The sequence below is a fragment of the Marmota flaviventris genome, chromosome 17, assembly GCF_047511675.1.
Source record: "Marmota flaviventris isolate mMarFla1 chromosome 17, mMarFla1.hap1, whole genome shotgun sequence".
Lineage (NCBI taxonomy): Eukaryota > Metazoa > Chordata > Mammalia > Rodentia > Sciuridae > Marmota > Marmota flaviventris.
In genome coordinates, this window is record NC_092514.1 from 76726916 (window position 1) to 76754517 (window position 27602).

At 64.9% G+C, this 27602-nt stretch overlaps 1 protein-coding gene across 3 annotated transcripts; it reads right to left on the minus strand.

Moving 5' to 3' along the window:
* Window positions 1–9: 9 nt before the first annotated feature.
* Aatk (apoptosis associated tyrosine kinase) lies at window positions 10–27602 on the minus strand. 3 transcript variants are annotated; one of them, XM_027955589.3, is made up of 14 exons: window positions 27404–27602; window positions 15307–15440; window positions 12679–12826; window positions 10431–10510; window positions 10033–10151; window positions 9842–9929; window positions 8694–8827; window positions 7294–7378; window positions 7101–7222; window positions 5196–5345; window positions 2313–4881; window positions 2086–2227; window positions 1787–1993; window positions 10–919 (listed from the first exon to the last, which is right to left on the minus strand). In XM_027955589.3, exons 2-14 carry the CDS (start codon window positions 15349–15351, stop codon window positions 879–881), a joined length of 3930 nt encoding a protein of 1309 aa, XP_027811390.2. In that variant the 5' UTR covers window positions 15352–15440; window positions 27404–27602; the 3' UTR covers window positions 10–878. The 3 variants fall into 3 exon arrangements, with proteins under 3 accessions (XP_027811390.2, XP_027811389.2, XP_071459036.1); XM_027955588.3 differs by lacking the exon at window positions 27404–27602 and adding an exon at window positions 24041–24183; XM_071602935.1 differs by lacking the exon at window positions 27404–27602 and adding an exon at window positions 24015–24183.

Consider the following 27602-nt stretch of genomic DNA (forward strand, 5'->3'; position numbering starts at 1 on the left):
ATTCACTCCAGCAACCGTGGTTACAAAAATACTTCCCTGTGCTGCCTGCGAACCCCGGCCCCGCCTCTTCCCCATTTCCCTGTGGCAGGAGCCCCTACTATCCCTTGACTGCTGGGGCCCGGGGCCAGGCACTGTCCCAAGGAGGGGAGCTACCTGTACCACCCTGCCGAGGGCACCTCTAGAACAGGGCCAGTAGTGGGGTGAGGCCTGGAAGCCCCTCTTGGTGCCTCTGGCTGCCTTTTTCAGCTCAGGAGGACCCAAGAGGGAGCATCCCAGACCCTATGGGGAGGGCCTTGTGGGTAGAGGCAGTGAAGGGGAACAGTCACTCGGAGATAAGGGCATTGGAGACACGGAGCCCACCGCCTCTTCTTGCACCAAGCAAACCCAGACCAAGGTGGAAGGGTGCACGAAGATTTGAAGGCCCGACCTCATCTGGGGCCAGGCCTTGCCTGGCCAAGGACACAGATGTCCTGTGAACACAGGAAGGAAGCCAGCCAGGCAAGGCATGCAGGCCCGTGGCCAAGGGTGGGTCCCCAGGCCTGAGGCCAAGCAGTCCAACAGCAGCAGCCAGGCAGAAGGGTGGCCGCAGGGTGGGGCCGCCTAGGCCCAGGGAGTGGGCCCCTCTGGAGTGTGCATGTATGTGGAGACACCCATCGTGCCACAAGCATCCCCAGGCCGACAGCAAATCCGTGTCCAGTCACATTCTGCCCCAGGGCAGCGCGAGTGTCCTTGCACAGCCAGTTTCCTGTCCACCTGCTTCTCCAGAATGCTGCAGGGGACACTGCGGCACTGGAGTCCCATTCCCCTTCACCATCCTTGCTGCTGCCTGGGCAGGGCCTCCAGTGACGCCAGCCTTCACGAGGGCAGCTGCTCAGGTCTCACGCCTCAGGGCAACCAGCCCCAGCACTGGCTGCAGGGCCTGGCAAGGGGAGTTGCAGTGAGCCTTAGGAAGAACCGCCCATCCCAGACTCCAGGCCCCTCCCCGACACTCCCACCAGGTCCAGGGGCAGGCCTCTTCCCTGCAGGTCAGTCTAGGTGGGCCTGTTTCTCCTCCCACCACCTCTCCCCAACCCAGGCCCAACAGTGCTCAGTAAAGGCCCTCCACGTCCTCCTGCAGGTGGGGAAACCGCCCGTTGGAAGCGGGTGTCCAGGATCATGCAGTCGCCGCCTGGTAATCTGCCTGTCTGTACTGGGGATGATGGCAGGCCCTTGCCCAGGCCAGGACAGCTGTAGGGGCTGGGTCTATCTGGGGGAGGAGAGGTAGGCAGGCTTCCGGGAGGAGGTGGGCTTTGAGGGAAGCTTAGAGGATCTGAAGGGACTTGTCAAGCAGTGGGCAAGGGTGCCTGGAGGGGGGACCTGGCAGTGGACTGGGACGTGAATGGCAGGGGTGGTCTAGGGCCCTTCCTCCAAGAAGGTGAGGATGCGATCACACCGGTGCCCCCGGGGAGAGAGCTTGCAGTGATTTCTAGCAAGAACCTCCCACTTGAGATGGCCAGCAGGTGGGGGTGAGGGGCCATAGGCGATGGCGCCCTAGCGCGGGGAAGGGTCTGGTGGCAGAGGCTGCAGCTGATTTGGGGGCGCTAGGGCCAAGCAGGGGAAAATTGGTAGGGTGCTCAGTGTCCAGCGGCCTGCCGTGCAGGGAGAAGGAGAAGCCCGAGAGTCTGCTCGGACGCGGGCAAGCCCCTGCTACAGCAGCCGAGGCCCGGGAAGGCGGTAGGCGACCGTTTCCTCCCGCAGCGGGGCGTCCCTCCCAGCTGCGCCGTCGCGCCGCCGCTCGGAGCCTCACCTCCCACGGACTGGGCGTCCGCGTCCGACACGTGCGTGATGGAGAAGCGGGACACGGGCGCGGGCGACACGGTGAAGCGCGAGAAGGCCGTGGGCGCGGCCGGCGTGAGGGGTGCGGCCGGTGTGGGAGCGGCTGGGTCCAGCGCGGCCGCCACGGCCGCCTTGGCGGGCGCCAGCGGGAAGTCGTCGTCCCACTCGAACCCGCCGCCTGCAAGCCGGGCGCCGAGACGTTCGCGTCCCTCGCACCCGCGCAGGGCCTGGCCCCGCCCCCGACGCCACGGCCCCGCCCCCCCAGCTCACCGTCTTCGGAGCAGTCACGCGAGCCGTCACCCCGTCGCGGCCGTCCGGGGGCGCTGGGCGAGCCGGGGCTACCCTCCAGAAACGCGGGAGGCGACTCCTTCGCGCCAGGGAAGGGCTCTCCGAGCTCCCGGGTGGGACTCTCCTGGAGGGACCAGAGAATCACATGGCTCACGCCAGGAGCCGCAGCAACTCTCACCCTCCCCATGCACCTCGTGCCGGCTATCCACCTGGTCAAAGAGGTAGACGGTGACATCGTCGAAGAAGGACACAGCTTTCTTCTTGCGCTCCAGGTCTTCGCAGAAGGCCTCCGACAGCAGGCTGGGCATCTTGAGCAGGCTGCGCAGGTTGCGCGCGCTCTGGCTCTCAGCCACCACTACTGGCACAGCTGGGGACTCGTCCTCACTGTCCTCGCTGGGCTCCTGGATGCTGTAGCAGCGGAGCTCTTCGTCCGACTCGTCGCTGTCTTCACTGTCCTCCTCCTCCTCCTCCGACCGGCCCTCCAATGCCCCAACATGGTCAGGCAGTGCCAAGCAGAGCGGGGTTCTGGAGGTGCCGGAGCCCCCTGTCCGCCCTTGTGGGGACCACCCTGACAGTCCTGGGGTCCTCTGAAGCTCTGCTCCTTCACCTTCTGAGCTCAGTGGGACCGGGGTCAGCAGGAAAAATTTGGAATGGCTAGGACTGGGCACAGTCTGCACATCTGATGGACCTTTGGACCCAGGAGGCTCTGCCTTGGGATTACTGGAGCAGGCATCTGGCTCCTCCCCAGGTGGAAGCGCCTCCTTGTGGCCAGTGCCTGGTGCCTCCTGGAGCACCCCAGGCTGGGGAGAAGCCTGTACAGATGGCCCAGGACCCTGTGGACTCTTAAGGTCTGGCTCTAGCCCCAGGGCCTGAGCCTCACTGCACTTCTGGGGGCCCACAGAGGGCTCAGACTCAGCATCCAGGTCTGAGAAGTATGCAGAGTCTCTGTAGGGGTTCTTCTCGCTGAGGCTTCCCAGGGAAGCCGAGAGCTGCATATCAGGCCCTCCACTCCCACCTTCTGAGGCCAGCTCCCCAAAGGCCCCAGGATGACTCGACTCATGGGCCTCCTTGAGCACAAACTCAGGGGACTCATAGTTCTCAGTGTCATAGCCACTGTCCAGGGCACGGGGCTGCCCAGCAGGGATGCCAGCGGCTGATGGGCTGAAGACCTCACAGCCACCATCACTGGCTGAAGACGGGATGTCCAGAGAGTCCAGGGAGTCGGGGGTCCCCACCTGCTTCTGCAAAGATCGGAAGGCTGGCACTATACCTGGCTTCTCAGCCTGAGGGCCATCACTAGACAAGTCAGTAAAGACACCCAAAGTGGCTTCAGTTGTGTCTTCCTCCTCACTACTGGGTGCCTCCTGGGCGGCAGAGTTACTGCTGCTGTCCAGAGTTGGGACTGGCTTGAGAACTGTGACCTGGCCACTGGTAGCAGGTGTGGGTGAGGCAGGCAGGGCATCAGGGGCGCTGGCCTCCTCTGAAGGAAGTGGGGCTCCCTCGTGGGATGGGGAGGGGATGGAAGGAAGAGGCAGTTGGGGTCCAGCAGAGCCCTCAGCCTCCTGGGCAAGCTTGGGTTCTGCCTGAGGGTTGCCACCCCCATTTACAGCAGTCTCTGTGCAGGGGGATGTGACCTGGCATGGATGGGGTGGGCTGATGCATCCACCTGGCTCCTGGCCCAGGGGGGCTGTCTGTCGCCCAAGCAGAGGCTCCCTGGGGTCCTCCCGGTCCAGGGGTTGGCCCAGCTCAGGGGAGGCTCGTGGGGTCTGGTTTGGGCTGGGGCAGTGGTCTGCGCAGCTGCCCACGTAGCCTGGGTCCCAGGAATCTGGGTCACGGCTGCCACTGTTGTTGTTGGCTGACATGTTGGAGCTCCAGTGTCCACGCTGGGCAGCCCTTTGTGCCTCAGCCTCCCCCAGCTCCTCCCCACCAGGGGATGGCTGGGCCCTGGAGCTCGCCGAGGGGGATGCCCCCAGTGGGTCCTGGAAGAATGGAGGGCAAAAAGCGGATACACCCCAGTCTGCATCCTCTGCTAGCATGGAGGGCCCAGGAGAGAGTGAACGTGAGGGGGAGGGTGGATCCCCAGCTCGGCTGCTGTTCTGGTAGTGGTTGCAGCGGCCCCTGGGGCCATCAGCTGGCGGTGTGTGGCCCAGCAGCGGCTCCATGGCCAGCGAGGCAGCGGTGCTACCGTCGGAGTCCTCGTCTTGGTCCGCAGCAGCGGGGGGGCTGGGCGCACAGTCAGAACAATCGGGATCGTGGCCCGCGGCAGGCGCGGCCTCCTCCAGGCGAATGAAGTACTCGCTGCCCAGAGAGGGGCTGTGCGCGCTGAGCACGGGCACCACGCCTGGCGGCGCTCCGTCGGGGGCACACAGCTCCTGCAGGCGCGCGGCGCGGCAGGGGCTCGGCGCGCCCCCCGTCGGCCGGAAGGCGTCGGCGCCGCGGCCTGCCTCCCATTTGTACTCAAAGTTGAGGCCGCGGCTGGTCTCGGTCACTGTCAGCACGTCGTCGCCGTCCGCGTGGAAGCCGTCGCCTGCGAACTGCTCCAGCAGCGGGAAGGACGAGGTGGCGGCCAGCTCTGGGGCGCCGCTCAGCGCGGGACCCGCTGCGCCCATCCCTGGGCCCACGCCACCGCCGCCTGGCCGCAGTGAGCGCCAGCGCCGCTCGAACTCCTCCTCGGCTTCCGTGGCGCCCTTAGCGCACAGGTAGGACAGCAGCAGATGCACCTCCTCGGCCGTGGGCCGCTGCTCTGGCTGCAGCCAGCAGAACTGCATCACCTCGTACCTGCCGGGAGGCCCCATGGGTGGACCTGGCCAGGCCAGCCCCCCACGAGGAAGTTGTTCCCCTGACTTCAGCTACTTGGGGGCAGTAAAGGGGTCTCCCACTTACTTCTCCCACACCCCAGTCCCCCAAGAAGCCAGCAGCCTGAGAGCAGATCCCCCTTTCCTGATGACAGGTGTGCAGAGGCCCCTGAGAGGGCAGAGGCTGGGGCCAGGGAGAACTTGAACCCCAGCAGTTGTATTGAGCCACCTCTACCCTGGGACTTAGAGCATTCCCCACTTCTGAGACTTCCTGTGCAGGGATGGTGGGGTCCTCACCAGCGGTCAGACAAGGTCAGCTGCAACTGGGGCTTGGGTAACTTGAGCTGCTGCTCCCGGACAGCATAAGCCAGCACCTGCCGGTCTGAGTGGTGGGGGTAAGGCTGTGCACCCAACTCGAAGAGCTCCCAGATGGTCACACCCAGGGACCTGTAGGGCCAACCACTGTGAGATGGGGCTGGGCATGCCCCTACAGGACCCAGGGACACCTAGGGCAGCTCCATCATCATGCCAGCCTCTCCAGAAACAGCTCAGTACTACACAGCTGCTCCCACCCCACCCCCACCAAGAAGAGATCATGGTCACCCTGGCCAGGATGAGTCCAGCCCCAGGATGCCTCGACAGTAAAAGCCAGACTGGAAAACACCCCTGTGGGGCTGAGGGAACAAGCTGGGGCACCAGGCACAGGTGCGGCTGGGAGAGAGCAACTGGGGGCTCTTTCCAGAGGGCCATGGCTTCACCTGGCTCTGGGGAGTGGAGGACAGAGTTACTGTGGCGATGGAGAAGTTACTGACCTTGGCCAGAGCTCTGTGCCTGGGGACCCTAGCCAGAGTGCAGTGGGTTGGGCACACTTGAAAGGGACACCTGGACCGAGAACTGAAGACAGGGAGAGGAGGTGGAGCCATGATGGGGGCATGGTTCAGAGGCCTAGGGGAGGCCCCTAAAGGTTCAGGAAAGGTGGCTGGTGCAGGGGTGCAGGCTCTGATTGTCAGCAGGAGAGGGACAGAAGCAGAGGCTGGTCCAGCCACCTCTGTGGCAGGAGGCAGCCCCAGGACTGTGAAAGCTGGCACTCTCCAGGTCCCCAGAGCAGCTCCGCCCTGTCCCTCTGAAGGCTGCTGAGCCAGGATGAAAAGAATGGCCACTGCCCAGCTGGGCACTGGGGCTCAGAATGGCGGCTTCCAGGAGGCAGTCCTGGGGGACCCCCAGCACCCCTCCCAATCTGCTTCTCTGCCCAGCATGGCCTGACCACCACTTGCCTAAAGGCAGCCAGCAGCCCACCCCCACCTCCCCAGGGGCACAGGTGTGATCCAGGCCCACACCCCACAGGACAACCCACGCTGCTGCTTGTAGTGGCATTTTGAAACTCAGTGTGCACTCTGACTGTTATTGTTGGATGTCAGCCCAGTAGATCCTGTGAGGCCCAGAGTCAGGGAAGTCCCTCCACCAGCATGGGGTCCCCAGCAACTACACCTGCTCAGTCCACTAGCATTTGCAAATGCAGGTGGGCACCAGCTCCCAATGACCCCCAGAGGCCAGTATGGCAGACACAAGATGTTATCTCACGCTAGACTCTCCTGCAGTGGCCAGCCTGCATCCCGCCACAAAAGGCCAGGGGATGGCTGGATGGCTGGTGGAGTGACCCTTCAGGCCTGCAAACCCTGTGTCCTTTCCATATATTTTAAATTGGGGATTTAACAGGGTTCACTTTACCACTGAGCCTGGTCCTTTTTTAAAAGATAGGATCTTTCGGGGGGGCTGGGGTTGTGGCTCAGTGGTAGAGCACTTGCCTAGTACTCGTGAGGCACTGGGTTCCATCCCCATCACCACATTAAAAAAAACTAAATGAACAAAATAAAGTTATTGTGTCCATCTACAAATAAATTTTTTTTTTAAAAAAAGACAGGATCTCTCACTAGATGGCTGAGGGTCTTCCTAAGTTGCCAAGACTAGTCTTGAACTTGCTATCCTCCTGCCTCAGCTTCCTGAGTTGCTGGGGTAGCAGGCACACATCACCGCACCCCAGGCAAACCCTTCATTCTTGCTAGAGGCTCCACTCAAGCCCCAGGCAGCCCCGAGGCTGAGCCCATCCAAGGCCCGGCCCCACCTGCCCCTCACCTGTGCACACAGAAGCAAGGGGAGGTCAGTGCTCCCGAGACGCCCTCTCTGCTGGGGACTGGCACTCACCACACATTGCTGGTCTTGGTCTGATCTACCACGAGCAGGTTGCCATGCACCTCATCCACCAGCTCCGGGGCGATCCAGCGCAGCGGCACCCACAGCTGGTCAGCGGTCACGAAGTAGTCTTCCTGTGGGCCCACGGGGACGGGTGAGCCCTGCCAGGCGCAGCCCCCTGCCGGCCCCACCCTCCCTGACTTACCCTGTACTTGCAGTGAGACAGGCCGTAGTCGCCAATCTTTACCGCCAGGTCAGCTGTGAGCAGGCAGCTTCGCAGGGCCAGGTCGCTGTGGGGTGGGAGGCAGGGTCAGCCGGGTGTGCCAGGCTAGGGGCCTTGAGCACTGAGGGTCCTCTGCCCACAACTGGACAGCTGGTCACCCAAGGTGTCCTGGGCTCCACCCAGCAGTAGGCAGGAAGAGGCGTCTGAGAGGTTGGCCCCAGCCCTGGGCACTCTGGAAAGCCTGCATGGACAAGGCCTCTAAACTGACAACGCAGATGAAGAAAACGAGGCCCAGAGAGGGCCAGGACATGCCTAAGGGTCCCCAGTGAAGGCACTGCCAGGCCAGCACTAGCACGCCAACCCCCAGCCCCTCCTTCCCTTCTGGGGTACCTCTGCTGGCCTGGCCTGGAGTGGACCTGAGGCCACAGCAACCCCTGCTGTGGGTCTGCGGCTTTCCTCCCAGGGCCATGTTCCCTCTGACCTGTGCCACATCACCACTCTAGCTCCCTGGGAGGCGAGAATCCACGGGGAACTGAGGCCCGGAGTGTCCCGGGGATCCTGCCAGTGGCCAGAGCCCATGTTTCAGACCCTGGTCCTGCCCTGCCACACAGGGTGGGAGCTGAGGCCCCAGGGTGGGGTGGAGCATGCAGGTGACCCAGAGTGACCTCCAACCCAGTGGCTGTCTCGGGTGGAATTTTACCCTCCTGCCTGGCTGGAGGGTGTGTGAGGCACTGGGTTCGATCCCAGTGTGTGTCCAGGGACACGCAGCTGTGCCAAGGACTCAGGTGGGGATGGAGCAGCTCCAGCCTGTCCCTACCCCAGGAGCCCTGTGTCTGGGTGCCAGGGCACAGCTGCAGAGGAGCCAGGTGTCCTGGGCCACAGCTGTGTGCCCGTGCCTGGGGTGGGGGTAGCAGGGCAGGTGCGCAGGGGTCAGGAAGCTGGCAGCTGCCCTCTTCAACAAAATCACTGATGCTGGAGTTGCCTGTGTCACCACTCAGCACCAGGATATTGTTGGGGAGGACGGCCCATGCGGCGTCCAGGGCTGGCAGGGGCCACTTGTCCATCACCACTTCTTCCAGCACGTCCCCCCAGGCTGGGGGGACATCCTGGCCTGTCTTTCTGACTGCTGAGGTAGGACAGAGCCTTCCGGCTGCTGGGGGCCAGCTAAGCCCTTCCTTTTTGCCTTGGGGGAGACAGGGCAGGGCTGATGCGAGGTTTAAAAAGTCTGTAACCCTCCCGTGGTCACTATTCAAAGTGATAGAGGTTGCCCAGTGAGTCCTCCCAAGGCCCCAGGAGGTGGAACCAGGTGCCCTTTCTGCAGGGCACACAGGCGGTGGGCACAGAGGAAGCCCATCCAAGGCCCGGCCCCACCTGCCCCTCACCTGTGCACATAGTTGTTGCGATGCAGGTGCAGGACACCACAGGCTACCTCACAGGCCATGCGCTGCAAGGTCAGGGGGTCGGGCGCCATGGACTCGGGCACCCGGCAGCTCCGCAGGTAGCCCTTGAGATCCCCCTGCCAAGAGGAGCACAGAGCCGCCTGCCAGCTGGGGAGTGGCTGCCAGTGCAGGCTGCCGCCCTGCTCCAGAGCCCTGCTGCCCACCCTGCCCACCCACCTGCTGGGTTGGCAGGTCTGACCCTTGAGCCAGGGCTGCCCACCAGCCACCAGGCAGCGGCTGCCCAGAGGAGCCCAGCACTGCCCCACAGCAGCTGTGGCTCGGCACCAAGCTATTTCTGGAGAGGACTTTGTGTCCCAGAGATGGGCCAACAGGAATGACCCACAGGTGGCCCTTCAGAGTGCTTTCTCTAAACTGGCCCAGCCAACTGGCCCGGTGGGCTCCCTAGGGCCAGATCCCTTTGGACAGTCAAAAACACGAGCCTGAATGGATTTGTTGACCACCACATGAGCCAGGAGGAACGGGGGCTGGTGGCCAGAGGATGGGCCGCAGCCCCTGAGTGCGGAACAGAGCTGCTCCCGGGAGCCCAGGTGCCAGGAGTGCAGACCCCGGGGTGAGGGCCTGTGTCCTGCCGGATGCCAGCTCTGCCACAGGCAGCCTCAGTGCGGGCACACCTCAGCTCGGTGCTGGAGCTGTGAGCATGCACAGGGCCCAAGGGGGACAGTCTGCAGGCAGGGGACGCAGAGTCTGCCCTGGAAGGTGGCCAGTCCCAGGCTCTCATGATTAAAACGGAGGGAAGTGTCGCGAGCCCCATGGCTGCTAGGACACCTTGAGCTCAACGACCACCCAGGCTGCTCTGGGGAGCCCAGGCAGATGGGAAACCCCCGGGGGCACAGGGGGCCTCAGCCCCAGGCCCACTTTGTCCTGAGCCCACAGCCATGCCTAGTGCTGGCAGGTCACCCTCTGTGTGCAAGCTGCCTCTGGACGGTGGTTCAGGAGGGCCTCCTGGGACTCCACCTTAGGGGGTGTGAGGCCTGTGAGGCCTAGGTAGGGCAAGAGGGGACCCCACTGAGCCAAGCCCCACCCCCGCAGCAGAGGGCTGGGGATGGGCGGCCCCTGTGCACAGCACTCACCAGCGGGCAGAGCTCCATCACCAGCAGGTAGGGCGTCACCTCGGCGCACTGGGCCAGGCACTGGAGCAGGTTGCTGTGCTGCAAGGCCCTGCAAGAGCCCACAGGAGCGCTGAGGCGCAGGCGGGGCTGCAGCTGCTCCTGCACAGGCCTCCCGCCCCCACCACCCCAGCCCTGGGCCCTGGGCCACCCACCTGTAGGGCTGCGCCTCCTCCAGGAACTGCATCTGCTCCTGCACGCTGGCACTGGCCTTCAGCTCCTTCACCACCACCTGGGTGCTGCTGACGCCCGAGTGCACCTCGCCCAGGAACACCTGTCAGGCACGCCCGTCACCCTCCCCTCCCAGAGCAGCTCGGTCCTCGCTCTGCGTCCTCCCGTCCTCGGAGAAGTCCTGCCACCCTGAGGCCTGCTCTGCTCCTTCGCAGGATGAGCTTTGGAACCTTCTATGCCTGCTGTCTAGTCCCAAGGCCCTGGCTCTCGGGCTCGGGCTCCACCGTCCAGGCTGAGGGTGGGGTGGGGGAGCTGGGCCACAGGGCTGCTCCCCCTCCCCCAGCAGCCCCTGCCCCCACCCCCCGCCAGGGAGTGCGCTCACCTTCCCAAACCAGCCGTGGCCGATCTCCTTCAGGTACAGGAGGCTGTGCCGACCCAGGTCCGTGGACTTGAGGAGCTGCACTGTAACGGCAAGGGACTCAGGACCCCTCCACCTCCTCCACCTCCCGTCCTCACCTTGTCCCTCCAGGCCCGTCCTGGGGAGCTAGCCGTGTCCCCACAAAAGACGCAGGCCATACCTGGGGGCTGCCATCAGGGGCCAAGGTCTCTGAGGAGCAGGGCACCTGCTGCCCAGGTGAGCCCTGGTTCTAGCTCCATCCGGGCATCTCCAGGTCGGCCTGGGAAGGGCTGCCTGAAGCCACCAGGACCAACCAGGCCAGAGACAACAGGCCCTGGAGCTGGACCCACTGCCTGGGCAACACGGAGCCGGCAGTGTGGCTGGGGCCAGAGCTCACGCCGAGGCCTGGGGAGGGCACCAGGACACCCGCCCCCACCCTGCCGCAGGCTGGCATCCGTCACCCAGCACACCAAAGGCTCCTTTGTTGGGGGCTGCTTGGCACAGCCCCGTACGGGACACACTGGGCCCATTCTCCCTGAAGGCCAGGCTGGGTGAGGTCAGCAGGCAGGAAGGGTCAGTGTGGGTCCGGGAAGAAGGGGCCAGGGCTAGCTGCACCCACTCATGCCCCAACAGATTCCCCAAATTCTGCTCCCACGCCAGCATCCTGGAGGGCCGGGCGGGCCAGGCCTGAGACCAGCTGCCAGCAGAGCCCAGGGCCCAGGGAATGTTCGCTTGAGGCAGACATTGGGGCGAGGGTCCTTGGTCCCTGTGCCTGGGACTTTTCACCTGCAGCCCAGCCTGTCTGGACACTCCCTCCCACCTTGGGGTCTCAGGAGCTCCTTGTCCCTGTGCAGCTCAGGGGTCCTGGCCGTGGACACAGGGCCAGCCACAGAGGCAGGAGGAGCAGGGTGGAGGGCAGGCCTGAGCCATCCTCCCCTGTCATCCTGAGACGGGTGACGCTGGATAGTCACGTTTCCATTCCCAGACCCAACCAATCCCAAGTCTCTCCCCTCTGTGGAAGCAGAGTGCTCCCGGGTGGTCCCTGTTCCTCTCTGTGCAGGGCTCAGGAACCCCATGGTATCCAGGAGGGCCGGGTCCCATGCAGCCAACCCACCTGCCCCTTTAGGAGTGCTAGGGAGCCACGGGCCTTCAGGCCAGTGGGCAGATGGGCTCATAACGGAGCCTCAGGCCTGGACTCCTATCTGAGCAGTGACCTCTGCTCCAGGAGACTGGGGGGCTGGAGGACGCGCATGGAGCCTTGGGCCCAGGCTGCAGGCCTGCTCGGGAGGCCCGCTCTAGGTCTGCTCGGCAGGCCCAGACCCAGCCTGGGTGGAAGGTAGGCTGGTGAGGAAGCCCAAGGGAAGGCCAGCAGGGCACAGCCCAGGGCAGGTGGTCGGCTCCTCACCCCAGAAACACACCTCTGTGCCCACAGAGCCCCCCTGGGGCCGGCAGGGCTTCCTGACCTGACATCCCTTCCCTCAGTGTTCCCAGAGGTCTTGGGGGTAGGCGGCCAGGGGACAGCCCGTGGCTAGAAGTTCCAGGCAGAGGGGCCTGAAACCCGACGCCAGGGAGGTGGCTGGGGGCCATGGACCCCATCCCTGCCCAGGACAGAACCAGGGTTCCAGAGCCTCTGCCATTTACCATCACCTTGGGGTCCAGGTCCCATGACTGCTCCTGGGTGGTCAACAAGGGCGGCTGGCCCAGGATGGGGGCAGAGAGGGAACATGCACCATCCCAGCACCAGAGAGGCACAAGGAAAGGCCCTGCCTGACCTGCACCCTCCCACCCTCTCCCCCCACCCCACTCCAGGCCTGAGTGAAAGGCAGTCCTTGGCCCCACGCCCACAGCCCCACAAGAGCCCCTTGCCCGGGTGCAGGCTCCACCTGGCACGCACCGTGGAGCCCAGGTTCCTGCAAGGTAGAGGCCCAGGGTGTAGGAACTGGGGTCGAGTGTTCTGGGGACAGCAGAGAAGAACGGCCATCCCAGGACCAGAGAGCCCAGCCACCTTGCCTGTGTCACCACCCCTCTGCATAGCAGCCCCTGGGGACCTGCAGACAACTGGTCCCCAGGTCCAGAAGGTCGCATGCACCCTGGGCCGACACACTGCACGCGGCCCTCTGTGTCCCCACCCCTGCAGCTGGGTGCTCAGGCTTCCCCGGAGGACCTGTGTCCAACACTAGGACACAGGTGGGAGAGGGTGGGAGCCCGGCCCTTCCCTACCTGTCCCACTCACCTGAGCGGCCGGGCTGCTTGGCCATGGGCAGGGAGACCTCGGTGAGGGGCAGGACGTATACATCGGGCCCGTTCTGCGCTGCTGCGGCCGGGGAGCCCTGCGCTGAGCCGTCGGCCACACACTCGTCCCCCTCAGCATTCTCAAACTCCTGTGGGCCGGCAGCATGTGCCATGAGCTGGGCTCCAGGAGGGTCAGAGCAGAGGGTGCAGCAGGGCTCTATGGGGCCCTCTCCCCCGGAGCCAGGTGGAGTGGGGGTGGGGCACCTGAGCCCCCCAGGCCCGGGCTGGCTCCTTCCCCTCTCCTCCTGCAGAGCCCTGCTCCTCGCCCCCTGCCTCCCAGAGCCCTGGAGGGACCCAAGGCAAAGCCAAAGCCCCAGCATCCAGCCTCCATGAAGTGACAGTGAGCCCCGGCCACCCGGACCCCACCTCTGCTTGAAGAAGGGGCTGAAGGCAGAGTCCAAGGGAGAGAGGTGGCCGTATTGAGGCCAGCTGCCCTGGCCATCCAGAGACAGACCCCAACACCTCTCAGCCAGCCCTACCCAGAAGCCCCTCACCCTGGGTCCTGCCAGGGGTCCTCTCCGCCTTGGGGCAGCCTTGGAGATAGGGAACACACCATCCCAACCCTGCCACAAAGTCACCTGGGAGAAGCACCTAAGTGCCCCGCGTCCCTGGCCAGACAAGGAGCAACCTTCAGCCCAGGGGCCACCGGGGCCCACTGCCCCTTGCAGACAGGCGGCCTCGGGCCTTCACCTGCTGCAGCCTCCCTGGGACCTCCAAGCTCCTCAGGGCCTGACACTGGGCAGCACCAGGCAGCCACTCCTGGCCAGGGGCTATTTTGAAATGCAGCTGTCCCAGCCACACTGTCCCCCCACCTCCGGCAACCCCCAGTGCCCAGGTGGGAAAGACGAGTGGGATCGAGGGACTTCTTGAGAAGCTGAAGCCTGGCTACCCACTCAGAACTGTGCCCTGTGGACAGACAGCTGGACGAGGGGGGGAGGCCCGGCCTCCTTGCCCCCCGGGCCCCCTGAGTTCCTGGGTCTCAGTGCTGACTGGGCTCTGTCAGTGTCCCTGTGGGCAGTCAGGTCTGCACTCAGATACAGAGCCACCTAGGGACAGGACAGGGGGCTGGAGCCTGTGGAAACCCCCTCTCCAGGGCCGGGAGACCACCCAAGGACTCCCCGGCCCTCTAACTCCCACGCCTCTGCAGGTGCCTGCTTCTCACTCAGGTGAGCACTGGCCGCAGTCCGTTACCTGCCCGAGTGGCCTGGAGGCCCGCTGGGTCCTGCCAGAGCAGCGGGTGATCAGGTAGCACAGAGTGAGCATGGGGGCTGCCCAGCACGGCTCCAGACGGGAGCTGCCAGGGAGCCCGCTACGGAGGCCGGCCCTCCCACCAAGGCACGCTGGTGCTGGAATGTTCCGGGCACCATGTGCCCAAGGAGGTGAGGAGGGCAGGGGCAGGAGGGGGCTGCCAGCCTGTGTGAGGCCTTGTTCTCAAGGGCCCCGAGGAGGGGCGGCACACAATGGCCCATAAGTTCCACCCCGCCCCCACCCTGCCCACGCGACCTTGAGGCTCTGGCCTCAGGATCCTCCCAATACCCAGCCTTGCCTGGGCCCGCCTGCCATGTCCCTGGGGGACGGGGCACCTGCCGCTCAGGCCCCCAGCTCCCTGGGCTCTGGGGAGGTGAGCCGGCCAGCAAATGTTGGCTTTGGGAGAGGGAAGGCCACGCTCCTGCTGCTCCCCTGCCAGGGGGCCAGAGGGACAGGGACAGGCTTGCGTGACATGGCTTTGGGGGCAGGGCAAGGAAGGTGCTGGGACTCCAAGATGGGGCGACCGTGGCTGGGTGTGGGTCACCTGGTAGGAAGGGGCCCCTGGAACGCAGCTGGGCACAGCGTGGGACACAGGGGCCCCGCCCACCCTGCCCTCTCCACGCACTACGATCTGTGCTGGACTCCCAGTGTGGGCGCCAGAGGGGCCAGGCCTTGCTGTGAATGTGCTGATGGGCAGAATCAGGGTCACTGCCCCGCACCGAGGGCAGAGCCTCAGCTTAGGGCTCAGGTCCCTGCCTTCCACCAGTCGGCCCTGATCCGAGCTTCAGCAGGGCCAGGTGGGCGTGGGGGCTTGCAGAGTGGGGGACAGCACCCAAGGGACCACCCCCAGCAACTGTCCTTGGAGGGTGGCCTCAGCTCGAGAGTCCTGCGCCCCAGGGCTAACTGGGCCCTGAGCAGGTGCTCCAGAGTAGCGACGGTGGCCGTCAGTGACGGCAGGGCCCTGGCTCTCAGGGTCTGCACTCCATGTCCCCGAGGGCAGAGATACCCAAACTGAGGGACTGCACAGGGCAGTCGGGGCCAGGGGGCACGTCTGCCTGCCTTCGGCTTCCCTTTGAGGGAATAGCAGGGGACCTGGGGCCCATGGGGACAGCTTCTCAGGTCATGCTCAGCCATCCCGAGCATCCCCAGTGCAGTGGGGGGCGGTGAGTGAGGCCCCAGCCCAGGGATCAGCATGGTCCCCCGTGGTCCCAGGTGGCCCCAGCCACGGTCCCAGCAGCCACCTTGGGAGCCCCAGGAAGGAAGAGAACTCAGGCCAGGCCCTCCAGGTCCCAGGGACAGCCCTGTGGACCCCAGCCCTCACCTTGAACCCAATGCCACCCTTCTTGCAGCACAAGCAGGCCAGCATGAGGACAATGACAGTGAAGAGTCCCGAGAAGGACACAGCCACCACAGCAAGGGACGATGACCAGGAGAGCTCACTGAGCGGGGCTCCGTCTGTGGAGAAAGGAGAATGTGGGGCAGCCCAGGCACCAGGCCCCGTGCCCACCGTCCCACCCAGTTTCTCAGCCCACCCAAGACCCTCGCCGCCAGGAAGCTGACGCAAGTGGACAGAGCCTACCCTTTTGTGGCTGACCACTGGGTGCCACTCTGACCTCACCATGGGACACTGGGTTGATAAACTGGCTGGAGCAGGTTCTGCCCCCAATTCTGGGGTTCAGGGATACCTTTCTGGGAGGTCAGGGTCCTGGAGATTGTGGGGTGACCCTCACACTGGGTCGTCCTACTTTGTCCCTCTGAGGCTGGGAGGGTGGGTCACAGACCCTGCCAAGCAGGGGAGGTCGTGGATTTGGCCACCAACCACAAGCCAGGATCCAGACAGCTGCTTCCAAGGTGTGATGAGCCCACTGACCCTGTCTGCAGGGCCAACCCTGCTGGACCTGCCACCAACACCTCCCTGGACCACTCTGTCCTGGGGGCCGCAAGGACCCCCTTCTGCAGCACCTGGTCCACACGAGCTGCTTCGTCCCAGACAGGGACGCTGCAGTGCCCAGGACAGCAGGACACACCCTCCCAAAGGCCCAGCCAGAGTCGGCTCCCAGGTCGGCCTCCCCACGGAGCCTGGCTCAGGGAAGCTCCGTCACCTGGTGGCCCCGAGGCAGAGGTCAAGGCCGGCCCAGACACCCCCTGGACAGAGGGGACACACTTGGCCAGCGGCTCCATGCTGGGCCTGCCCCACCCACACCCAAGGCTCCCGCCCACCACCCCAGAGGCCTTCTGTGACCATCTGCCCCCATTGGCCCTGGGGGTCTCTGGACCCACCCAGCTTCTCTAGCCAACGAGCCCCCTCAACCTCTCCTCAGCCAACAGCAGACCCCTCAGACCCTGTCGCCTGCCCCAGGACCCCTGAGGTAGCAGCCATTTCTACCCGCTGGTGAGGAAGCAGTCAGCCAGGTGAGGGCCACTGTGCTCCTGCCGGGTCTTCGCCTAACGGGGCATCTGGGAGGACTGCCCGGAGGCGGTGAGACCCGAGGGCCTGGAAAGACAGCAGATGCGGCCTGGGTGTCCCACTCAGGGCTCCAGACCCACTCCCACACCCACTCCTGAGGCAGAGAGGGGCCTTGGGCAGCCAGGACAGGGACCAGGCAGGGCCAGGGGACAGAGGGCAGGTCAGCCAGCAAATCCTGTGGTGAAGACCCACACAGACAGTGGCACACCCATGGCCATGCCCACCTGCAGCCCTGCGTGGATGCCTACGGGTGTGTGTGTGTGTGTGCGCACACGCACGTGCAGGTGTTGCACAGAGAACGCCCGTTGCCACGGTGACCACCTCCCGTCTCCACCTGGTACCGAGCTTCATCAGTATGCCCCCTCCACCCACCTCTGCCTGCGCGGGACAGACTGGCCGACTGAGTCCCCTTGGTGGCCTTAGGGCTGGGGCTGATGGCAGCAGGCAAGTGCCCTCACCCCTGGAGGAGCCCCAAGAAGCCCGTGCTGGGCCTCCACCTCCGTTACCAGGCCCTTGCGTCCTACAGAGGCCCACCGTGGGTGCCCTGCTGACCTCCAGGGGTGGCAGGGTGGGGGCATTCACAGCATTGCTGGACCAAGCAGCCACGGAGGGCAGGCAGACGGGCGCCGAGTGCTCCTCCCCTGTCGCCCCAGTGCCCACATCTCTGAAGTCGGATGTGTGGGGTGGGGAGGGCCAAAGGGGCCAGAGCAAGCAGGGGACCCCGGGGGGCATTTGCTCCCGAGACAGCAGAGACTATGGCCTCCACGGTGCCTTCAACCCAAGAACCCTCCTGCAGACTCACTGCCACATGGTTTGCAGACAAGGACACGGAGGCCCAGGTCAACAGGGGCCACTCCCTTCCTCCCACAGCCACAGGTGCCCCCAGGGAGAGCTGGTTCCCAGGCTGCAGGCTGGCTGGGCCCCGGGTCCCCTGCTCTGGGCACCTGACACCCTCAACTGAGGCTCCAGAGCACCCGCTGTGCTGCCCAGCTGGGCACCTGCTGCCTGCCCACAGGCATCGGCTCTTGGGACAGAAAAGGGCCCGAGGGCCAGGCACACCTGCCCAGGTGACAGGGCTCGCGCATGCCCACACGTGCCCACACGTGCCCACACGTACACAACCACACTGCAAACACACGGACAGACGTTAGCACACTGGCCCACACAGGAGTGTGCTCACAGACGGGTGCACACTTGCCACACACGTACCCACGTGTCCACATGCACACACACACACCAGGTGCACACACACCCCTCTGTCCCCAATAGCCGGCTCCGTCATCCCCAATTCCCAAGTAAGAAAACCCAGGCTCAGGGCGTTGCAAAGGCGCCTGCAGAGTGGCCACGGCCGGCAGCCCCTGACTGCTCTCCACCACCAGGAGGCCGGAGGGCAGCACCCCTGGGCCATGCCTGCCCCAGGTCGGGGGGGGTGGCTCTGCTCAGGGCCCTCCCTTCTTCCCCTCTCGCAACCTCAGCGCTTGGCCAGGTGACCACTGGTCCAGGTCACCTCCTGGTGGTCTGGGAGCCACCCATCACCATGTTGACTGACAGGGGAAGGAAACCATGGGACCCGAGGGGACAGGACACCGCCTCGCCTGAGGGTCTGGGCAGCCTGGCCCTGGACAGAACCTGGGGTCTGGCCTTTTACGGGGGCTTCTCAGGCAGCTGCACAGAAGCCAGGACACGGGACAGAGATGGGGACAGGAAGCCAAGCGCAGCCCCCGGGAGGGAGCCTGGGCTGAGGGTGTGGAGGGAGGGCGCAGAGGTGGCAGGTGGGAGGGTCAGTGACTTACCAAATAAGTCACTCTATAGCTGGTCAGAGGGGCCAGCCTGTCCCTGTTGGGGAAGGGCATCCAGACTGGACAGGGCAGCAGAGGGGGCCCAGGATGAGGGCGGGAGCCGGAGGTGGGAGTCCAGGTTATGAAGCACTAGATGCTCAGGGACCCCACTGGCCCAGAGGGAGCACCCGGTACTCCCTCTGTCCACCGGGGCCTGGGAGCAGAGATTCCCTAAGCCACGCCTCTCCCAACTGTTCCCAGGGTGGGCTGCCCACTGACGCACCCAGACAGCCTCCCTCATCCCAGGACCTCATGCCCAGGGACACAAAAGGCACATGTGGCTTTGTTGGAACAAACATCAAGCGTTGACCGATGCCCTCCGGCGGCTTCTCCCAAACTCCCCAGCCTTGCAGGCCCCCAATCCTCAGTCCCACGGCAACCTGCGTTGAAAGGCCCCTTCAAATCAGACCCCCGCACTGGCACCCCAACAGCCCCTGGCCCTCCACAGCAGCTCCATGTCACCAACAGCTTGGCTGGGGCTGCTTTGGGGACCCATGGTCAGCAGCACAATATCCATGCGGGTGCGCAGGCCTCGGCTTCCCAAGACCACCGCCCACAGGTAGGGGACACTCCAAGATGCGGCCCAGGAGACCTCTGCATCAGCCATGTCCGCTGTACCCAGCCCTGCCACCTCTCAGACCCGAGGGTGGCGGCTCCCTCCCCCCGCCCCTCTGCTGGCCTCCACCAGGGCGGATGGCCCTCCGCCCCACTTCCTGCGTTGGCGTCAGCACCAGGCCAGCAGGTCTGTTTATGTCTCACTGAGGGTCCCGCTCCCCACGAGCTGGCTGTGCTGGTGTCTCTGTCACCTTGAGTCTCGCTCCACCCAGATTTGGGCAGAAAGATGGCCCCAGAGCTGTCCCCCTCCTGACCCCCAGGACTTGGGACTTGGCAGACATGACCAGGAAGGGCCTGAGATGGGACAGCAGCCTGGGTGACCAGGACAGCCCAGGGCCACTACAAGAGTCCCTGGCTGGGAGGCCGGGGTCAGAGAGGTGTGACAGCACAGCAGAGTCACCGTGATCAGAGGGGCCCTGACATGGGGACCCTAACACCAAGAAGACAGGAGTGGTTTCTCCCTGAGCCTCAGGAGCCAGCCCTCCAAAGCCTCCATTTTAACCAACAAAATCAGGGCTCAAACTCAGTACCATTTAAACCCACAGCCACGGGACCAAGACTCGCCCACCACCCAGGGCCCAGCAGAGCCCTCACGGGACCCCTGCAGCCCCCACTGTGAGCCTGGCTGAGTCTGACCCTGCCGCCTGGGTGTGGCCCTGCCCTGCTGAGTCGCCCAGAGTCCAGGGTGGCTGAGGTCAGCAGGCCACCTGGCCCAAGCTCTGTGTGACCCCACCGTAGGCCCACTACGGGGTCATCTGTGTGACCCCCAGTCTCCACCAGGTGGCACTCTCTGGCCACTTCACGCGCTCGCGGTTCAGCAAGGTGGGGGGGGGGGGCCCCCCAGGAGCACGGCAGGGGAGCAGAGCCTGGGGACCAGGTGCTTGGGGGGGCACGGATTGGGGACCCAAGTTTGGGGGCTGCAGACCCCCAGTCCTGGCACACAGCCCTTACCAGGAGGGGCTGCTGGGTCTGCTCAGCCCTGCTCAGAGGTGGCCACCACCTGGCTCTGCCTGCCCTGCCTGGGGATCCCTGGCCTGTCACATCTGCTCCAGGACGAACCCTCCAAGGCTGTCACCACCGACCCTGAGCCTGTTCCCAGACACTGCCCTCCACGCACAGAGGAAGGCCAGAGAGCCCGCAGGGCCCACCACAGGCCGCCTCCTGGGGCTCTGGGGAGCCGCAGCAGCTCCCGGGCCTCGGGTGGTCCTGGACACACCACTTGGCCACGCCCAGGGCCCTGACCACACTCATCACACCCAGCTCTGGAAGGGGCTGTCAGGGTCAGGGGTCAGGGGCTTTCTAACAAGGAGACCTCTCCACCACCAAGCAAGACCCGTGGGCCCTGGGGGGCTGGGGTCCTGCCCTGCTCTGCACATTCTGGGGTCTTCTCAGAAGGTAGGTGCTTGGGGCCAGCAGCGGCCCCACACTGGGTCTCTGCCCCCTGCTGCCCTCTGCAGGACAGACTGGGACAGCATCCACAGGCAGGGATCTGTCTGCCTAGGGCCCAAACCTTGAGCCCCAAGAAGGACAATGGACTGTGTGTGTAGTGACCTGGGCCCCAAGGCCCCAAGGCACAGGCCCCACTTCCACGGAAGGGATGAGCCAACACACTTGCTTATAACTGGCCTGAGGTTATAACTGGTGGCTGAGGTCAGCAGGCCACCTGGCCCAAGCTCTGTGTGATCCCACTGTAGGCCCAACTACCGGGTCATCTATGTGACCCCCAGTCTCCACCAGGTTGTACGTCCCCCAACCATCCGGCCATCTGAGCATGTCTTCCCACCTGGCCCCGTTAACACTGATCTCCTGCCTTGGGTGGAGGTCAGACAGAGAACTGTCCCCAGCATGGGACAGCAGATGGGGGCAGCAGGTGCTCTGAGCCCTCTGCCAGGCAGAGCCCCTGAGGGATGACAGGGGGCACTGCTGCCCTGGACACAGTGCTCATCCTCTGGGCTGAGGCTGAGGCTCCACCCTGCAGTACCGGAGCCCTAAGGCCTGGCAGCCTGCTCGCTGGAGACTCAGAGGGTGGACCCAGCCACTTGCCAGCTCCTGCGCCAGGGCCTCTTTCTGCACCCCCAGTGCCCAGGAGCCAGGGACATGGAACAGTGCTGGCTCTCGAGGACAAGGGCACTCACAGCCCGCTCCATCCTGGCCCCAGACCCCTCTCTGGGAAGGCCCTGCCGATGTCGTAGCGTGACCAGTCCTGAGACCTAAGCCCCGGGTGGGTTTGGGGAGTGCCCTGGCCGAGGCCGAGGTGGCCCCACTGCTGGAGCCCTCAGCCCCTCTGGTTCAGGAAGCCCTGGCCGCAGTGGCCTGCCCACCTCCCAGGCCGAATCTCAGGAACCCACAGGCCAGCAGGCCTCGCCTGCCTGCTCAGCAAGAGTCCTGCTCCATGTGACTGTCCCCAGGACCCACACAGCTGCTCTGGGAGCTGGAAGGTTCTCTGCATGGGGTCCATGTCCACTCCCCCAGGCTCCTGCTGCTGGCCAGCTGTGCACACCCTCAGCCCCTCCTCAGCATCCGGAAATAGCTACTCACACCCCGGGAGCCCAGGACTTCTGGGCCTGCAGAGAGACCCCATCCTCCAGGCCCCTCAGGGTCTCTGGGGCCTAGAGGATGCGCCCATGTGCCCCAGGATGAGCTACGGGTCTGAGCTCGGGGGTGCTGGCCCACAGTGAGTGCCACCAGGCCTGGAAGCCCCCTGCAGGCCTCCCCCACTGAGTGGCCCTCTCAGGGGCAAGTGCCCAGGTGTGAGGGGCAGCTCACCTCGGGAGCGTTCCTCCTATGAGGCTAGTGTACCTGGGTGCACCCTTCTAGGGACACGGGGCCTGCCCCCCTCTGCTTGAGGTGGCACCAATAGTCAGGGTCCCCTTGCACAGAACCAGTCTGGCCTGTACCCCAAAATGCTCCAAAATTGTCCCAAACCCGACAGGGATAAGCAGTGCCGCAGGCAGGAACGTGGGCCAAAGGCGGAGCCCCCCTGGGAGCCCTCCCTCCCCACTGACCCAGCAAGAGGGTGGACAACACAACCAAGGGGCAGTGCCTGTGGGTAGACAGCTGGGGACCGTGGAGGGCTGGTGGGCTGGGGGAAGCCCCAGGGCCTCCCTGGGAGCAGGGGCGCGTCCCGGGCCACCCCAGGCCATCTCTGGCTAACACTTCCTGATTGTCGAAGCTTCTGTTTGGTAAGAGTGACACAGTCCTCTGTGGGGACGACTGCAGAGACCGGTGCCTCCCCAGAGGGCCCCAGAGTCAACTGCGCTCGCGCCCACTGCAAACGACGCCGTGGACAGAGCCCAGGGGGGGGGGGCTGGAAGGCTTAGGAAGGAGGGAGCAGAGAGGACGCTGGCCTTTCCAGGTCACCTCAGCAAAGGCCACGATGACCCAGGTGCTGTGCTGGGCACACCCACCATCCTGCCTCACCTCCACCGAGTAGCCAGACTGGCTCTGGTGTGTCCATGTCAAGTTTCAGCATCTTAAAGAAAATAGGTAAACACTGTCTCTGTCTTTGGACTTTGTCTCTGTGGTGCTGGGGACAGAAGCAGGGCCTTGCTCTGCCGCTGACCTCACCCCAGCCCCCAGCCCCCCGGGGGCTCCACCACTGAGTTACTGCCCTGGCCCTGTCTATTCGTATTTTGAGACAGGGTCTCACTAGCCTTGAACTCGCACTCCTCTGCCTCAGCTCTGGGAGGACCGGGGATCACAGGTGTGCACCACTGTGCCCAGCTCAACTGAGGATTTTTAAGCTAAAAAATGATGGAAGGATTCACAAAAGAAAAGATAGAAGGGTTTGGCCACGTCGGAACTTGTGACGGGCCTGAGTGCGTGGCCCCCACCACGGTGGCAGCTACTCGCTCAGGAGGCTGAGGCAGCGGAACACAGCTCAAGGCCGCCGGGCAGCTGGGGGCCTGTCTCGAAAGGATACGTGCATAAGCGGAAAGGGCTGAGGGCCGCCCAGCGGGAGGGCGCCTGCCCACCGGGCCTCAGGTCTAGCAGCCAGTACCGCAGTCAAATAATGAAAGTCTGGGGGGTTACAGCCCCGAGTTGGCGGCTGGGGTTGTGGCTCAGAGTGGCTCAGTGTGGCAGGTGTGAGCCCTGGGTTCCATCCCCAGAACCCCAGAGAAGTAAAATACACAAAACAAAGGTTTTGTGTCCATCAACTAAACACACACACATATATATATATATATTTAAAAAGCCCCCAAGTTAAAGGCACCCAGCACAGCCGCCAAAATGACTTAGGGAAAGCGTGTCCAAGAGCCGAGGCCACCCCACACCCAGCACGAACAGCAAGGCGCCACTCGGCACCTCAGGACCCCGCGCTCTGAGGCAAGCTCAGTCACCAGTGAGGACATGCAAGTCCTCAACCCCAAGGAGGCGCTCAGCTCCCTTCACGATCAGAGACGTCAGAGATGCCAAACCAGGGCAGTGACCAGCAGTCGCGCCCACGGGGGAGCCAGGGCAGAAATGAGTGAGAGGCACAGGAGCGAGCCACCCGGGCCACCCCAGCCACCCGGCCCACGGGGATGGCCGTGGCTCTTTCTGAAAGGAAGAGGACGAGGCTCGGGGAAGGGTGATGGGCACCAGGCCTCTGCACAGCGGAGACACCCAGGACAGCCCAGCATGGGCTCCGTGCAGCGCCTGAGGCCGTGCCACGCAGGCTGTCCACAGAGGCCACGGATGCCAGGGGCTGGGGTTGGAGAAGGATGGGGCCCCCGGTGACAGGAACTTTCTGGAACCACAGGTGGTGGCTATGCCCCTGCAAACACCCCAGTGCCGCGGACTTGCCCACGAGGGAGGGTGGAGTCTGTGGGCCTCACCTCAGCACGTCCCCATGGTGAACGGTGACACCCAGTGCCCACGCCATCCACAGGAAGCTGTGGCCAGCCCTGACCATCCCAACTGGCCCCACTCGTGTGGCAGGGCCACAGGTCCTGGGCACCTCCCCGGCCGGCCAGTCATTGGCCCCAGGGAGCTCCGGCTCTCCCCCACACCAGGTCTTCTCCGGCCCTGGTGTCCTTAGGTCCTACACAGAGGACACCCAAACCCTCCTGGAACAGGGGCCACAGTCACAACAGACTTCTGTCCTGGAGACCCCTCCCTGGGCCCCACCTTGGCCAGACCCCGCTGCAGCTCACCCCAGGGTCAGTCCGGCACTGTGGGTCCCTGAGAACAGCGTGGCCATCCTGGACACTCAGCCCCTTCCACCACCACCTGAGGTGAGCCACAGTGGCCACCAGTGGCTGGACAGGTCCAGATGGGGCATCGGGACCTCCCGGTGCCAGGCCCACACCCGCCTGGTGATGCAAATGGGATCTCGCTCAGGAAGGAACTGGCGCAACCGTGTGCTGAGCTGAGAGGCGGCCACAGGCAGCCGAAGGGCGGTCTGCACACCCAGGTCAGGGGCCGTGCCCCGGGGAGCCTGGGGTCTCCAGGATGTCACAGATGCCCCCTTCCAGCTCCCACAGAGTAAGTAGCAGGGTTCTGGGGTTCCCACAGCAGGCCAGGGGAGAAGGAGAGTGCCCTGTCCCCCATGGGCCACTGGAGGGCAGACAGAGCTGTGGGGCAGCGGCTTGGTTTCTGAGAGGGTGCACCAAGGCCCAGACCCAAGGCTCCTTCCAGAATGAACACAACTCCCCAGAAAGGTGGACAGTCCTGTCCCAGGTGGAGACAGGGAAGAGGGTCGGCACTCGTGTGGCAGGGCCACAGGTCCTGGGCACCTCCCCGGCCAGCCAGTCATCTGGGCCCATCTTCCCGAAGCTCCCAGGACCAAGGTTATGTCCAGCCTTGGTGGACACCTCCACACCAAGAGCTTCCAGACGGCCCCTAGCCCCAGGAGCCCCACCACTAGAAGCCGGGTGCTGGGCAGGTGGGCACCAGATTCCATGGAGCCTCCAGCAGGTGAGAGGCAGCCCGAGGGGCACCGAGGGAGGAGACAGCACCCTGAAGGCTCCAAAGGCCCAGGACTCAGCCCTGCCCGCCCGACCTTCCCAATCCCCTCAGCCCCAGAGCCTGGACAGCCTCCCCTGGGCAGGACACGGAGTCAGTAGCTAAGAAGCGACCACAGACGTTCAGCCAAGAGACGTGTGACCTACAGTGACAAACTCAGGGTCCTGCAGGTGCCAGCCCACTAAGGGCCTCCAGGACTGGGGTTTGAGGCTCCCATGATGTCCAGACAACTGGGTGCTGTGCCCACTGCCCTGCCAGCAGGGGAGACCCACTGAGTTGGACGTAGCCAGGGCAGGCCATGGGCCTGAGTAGCTGCGGGCTCAGCCTGTGGGCAGGTGGACAGCAGAAATGGAGGTGGCCCACTCCCAGACCCCAGGTCCAGCTCCAGGAGGGCCCCACTGTGACCAGATTGGTGTCAGCCCCTCCATCGTCACCCTGGGCCAGGGGCTAGAATGTCACCTACACCAGACGCCGGTGAGGAGCCGAGGCAGGGGGGCCCAGGCCAAAGGGGAGCTGGGCACACGCCTTCCACAGCCTCACCTGCAGACGCACACGCACTCCCACAGACAGCCACGCACACCCACGCATCCCCACATCCCGACACACCTGTGCCCTCACACGAACACACAGCTGCACACACCCACGCACACACCCCCACCTCGACAGACACGGTGTGCACACAGGCATGAACGTGTCCACCCGGGTGCGCCTGCACGCACCTTGCACACAGGATCTGCACGCTCACACACGCCCACCCCACAGCACACACGGCAGTTCTCAGGGCAGTCTATCCTGGGTCCACAGGGTCCCCGCATCTCCCAGGACCCGAAGTCTGCTGCCCGGCCCTGGACAGGCCACCCTGCGTTGGCAGCTGGAGAGGCCTAGGGACAGCAGGAAGCTCTGCCAGTGCGGCCAGAGCGACAGTCCTGTCTGACCACACCAAGTCCTGCCTGGGTCCTCCCTCCAACGCCCCACCATGCTCCCTGACACCCCAGGGCCCTCTGAGGCCCGTCCAAGGGTGGGGTGGTGACGGACAGGAAGCCCCAGGGCAGCCAGCTCACTGGGTAGGCAAGGTCAGGGCCACCCAGAGTCCCCCGCTCCCTCACTGAAGTGCCTTGCTGCACACGCCATCGTCCACTCTGCACAAGTGTCATCTCACTGTGGCCCCCGCCTCAGCCTGCCGACCCACATCCCTCGGCCCAGACTCTGGTCACCTCGGGCCCCCAGCCCTGACACAGCACCTGGGCAGAAGCCGAGGGCCACGGGGCTCCAGCTGCGGAGGAAGCCACAGGTCCTTGCCAGACCCTCGAGTACCGGGGACGCACGCTGGTGCAGTTATTTTTAGCCACAACTGGTAGGACTGCCTGTCACGGAAGAAAAACAAGACCGAGAGGGACGTCCCGGGTCCAGAGCAGCTGGACGTGGTGCCTTCCTCGCCGGGACCCCACGGGACGGAGAGCAAGACCGGGCGCACCCCAGGGGGCAGGGTGAGGGGATGGGCATGGGGTGCGATGGCTGCAGGCACGGGGCTTTTATTAGGGGAACGGGAGAGCTCCCAAGCTGACGGTGGCGGTGGCTGCATGACCGTGAACACCAAAAGCCACAGATCCTACCCTCCACGTGGAGGGATCCTGGGTGTGCAAATCAAACCTCAGAAAGGGGAAGGAGGGGGGCAGGGGGAGGGAGGGCAGGAGGAGGCCCACCAGAATGCTCAGGAGGGCAGCCCAAGTCGGGCAGAACTGAACACTGGCCCCACGGAGCTGACCACCCCTCGCCTGGTGGAATAGCCTTCATCAGAGGGCACGAGAGACCCTCGGCCTGCAGAGCCCAGCGACAGCAGCCTGGGGGACAGGGCCAAGAGGGCGGCTAGCAGGGCACTGTCACCAGGTGGGACACCCACTGAGCCGCACACTGGGGACGGAGCCCATCTGTGTGTGTGCAGGGTGACTAGGAAATGGGGCACCAGAGGACATCCCGCCCCCAGCAAGCCTGACCGGGACCGCGGACCCTCCACAGAAAGGAAACCCAGCCGATGGCCAGAGCCAAGCCACTGCTCCACCTGTCTGCCCGCCGGATGCCCCTCCTGCTGGCCCCGGGCTGGGCCCCACGGGGGCAGGAGCCGGCAGCTGCAGACGCCAGGCCCCTCCTTCAGTCCACGGAGAGCGACAGGACAGCAGGCTGCGTGCACAGCCAGAGGGGACCTAGGAGCACGGGGTCCTGCGGGGCAAGCCAAGACAGCGTCCTGGACGCCACCCCTGGCCTTGAAGTCCAGCCTCAGGGCACAGGTGACCTGGGCCAGCTCTGGGACCCAGGTCCCCTATCTCTCACCACAGAGCTGCCTGCTGCCCTGTGCCCAAGTGGTGAGGAGGAGAGGCCCCCAGGGCCCCGCAGGTGGATGGAGCTGGACTGCCCAGAAGCCCCCCTGCAGAGGCTCTGCCCATGCTAGGTGTGGCCACATCCTCTGGCAGGGTCCTCGTCCCCGCAGAGGCCTGGCATCAGCGTCCTGCCCGCCCCAGGCTGGCACAGCGGAGCAGCCTCACAACCCCACCTACCGGACTCCAGCCAGTGGCTCCTGGTGGCTCCGGCTGCGGCTCCGCCCCAGAGCGTGGCCCAGGAGCAGCCCACCCTCACCTGCCCCTGCGGCCCCGGCCCCCAACCCAGGCCCTGGAGGAGGCAGGGTAAGCCGCGTGACCAGCCTACTGTGACAGTCCTCAGGCGACCGTGGCCCAGACAGGCGGCCTGGGAACTGGC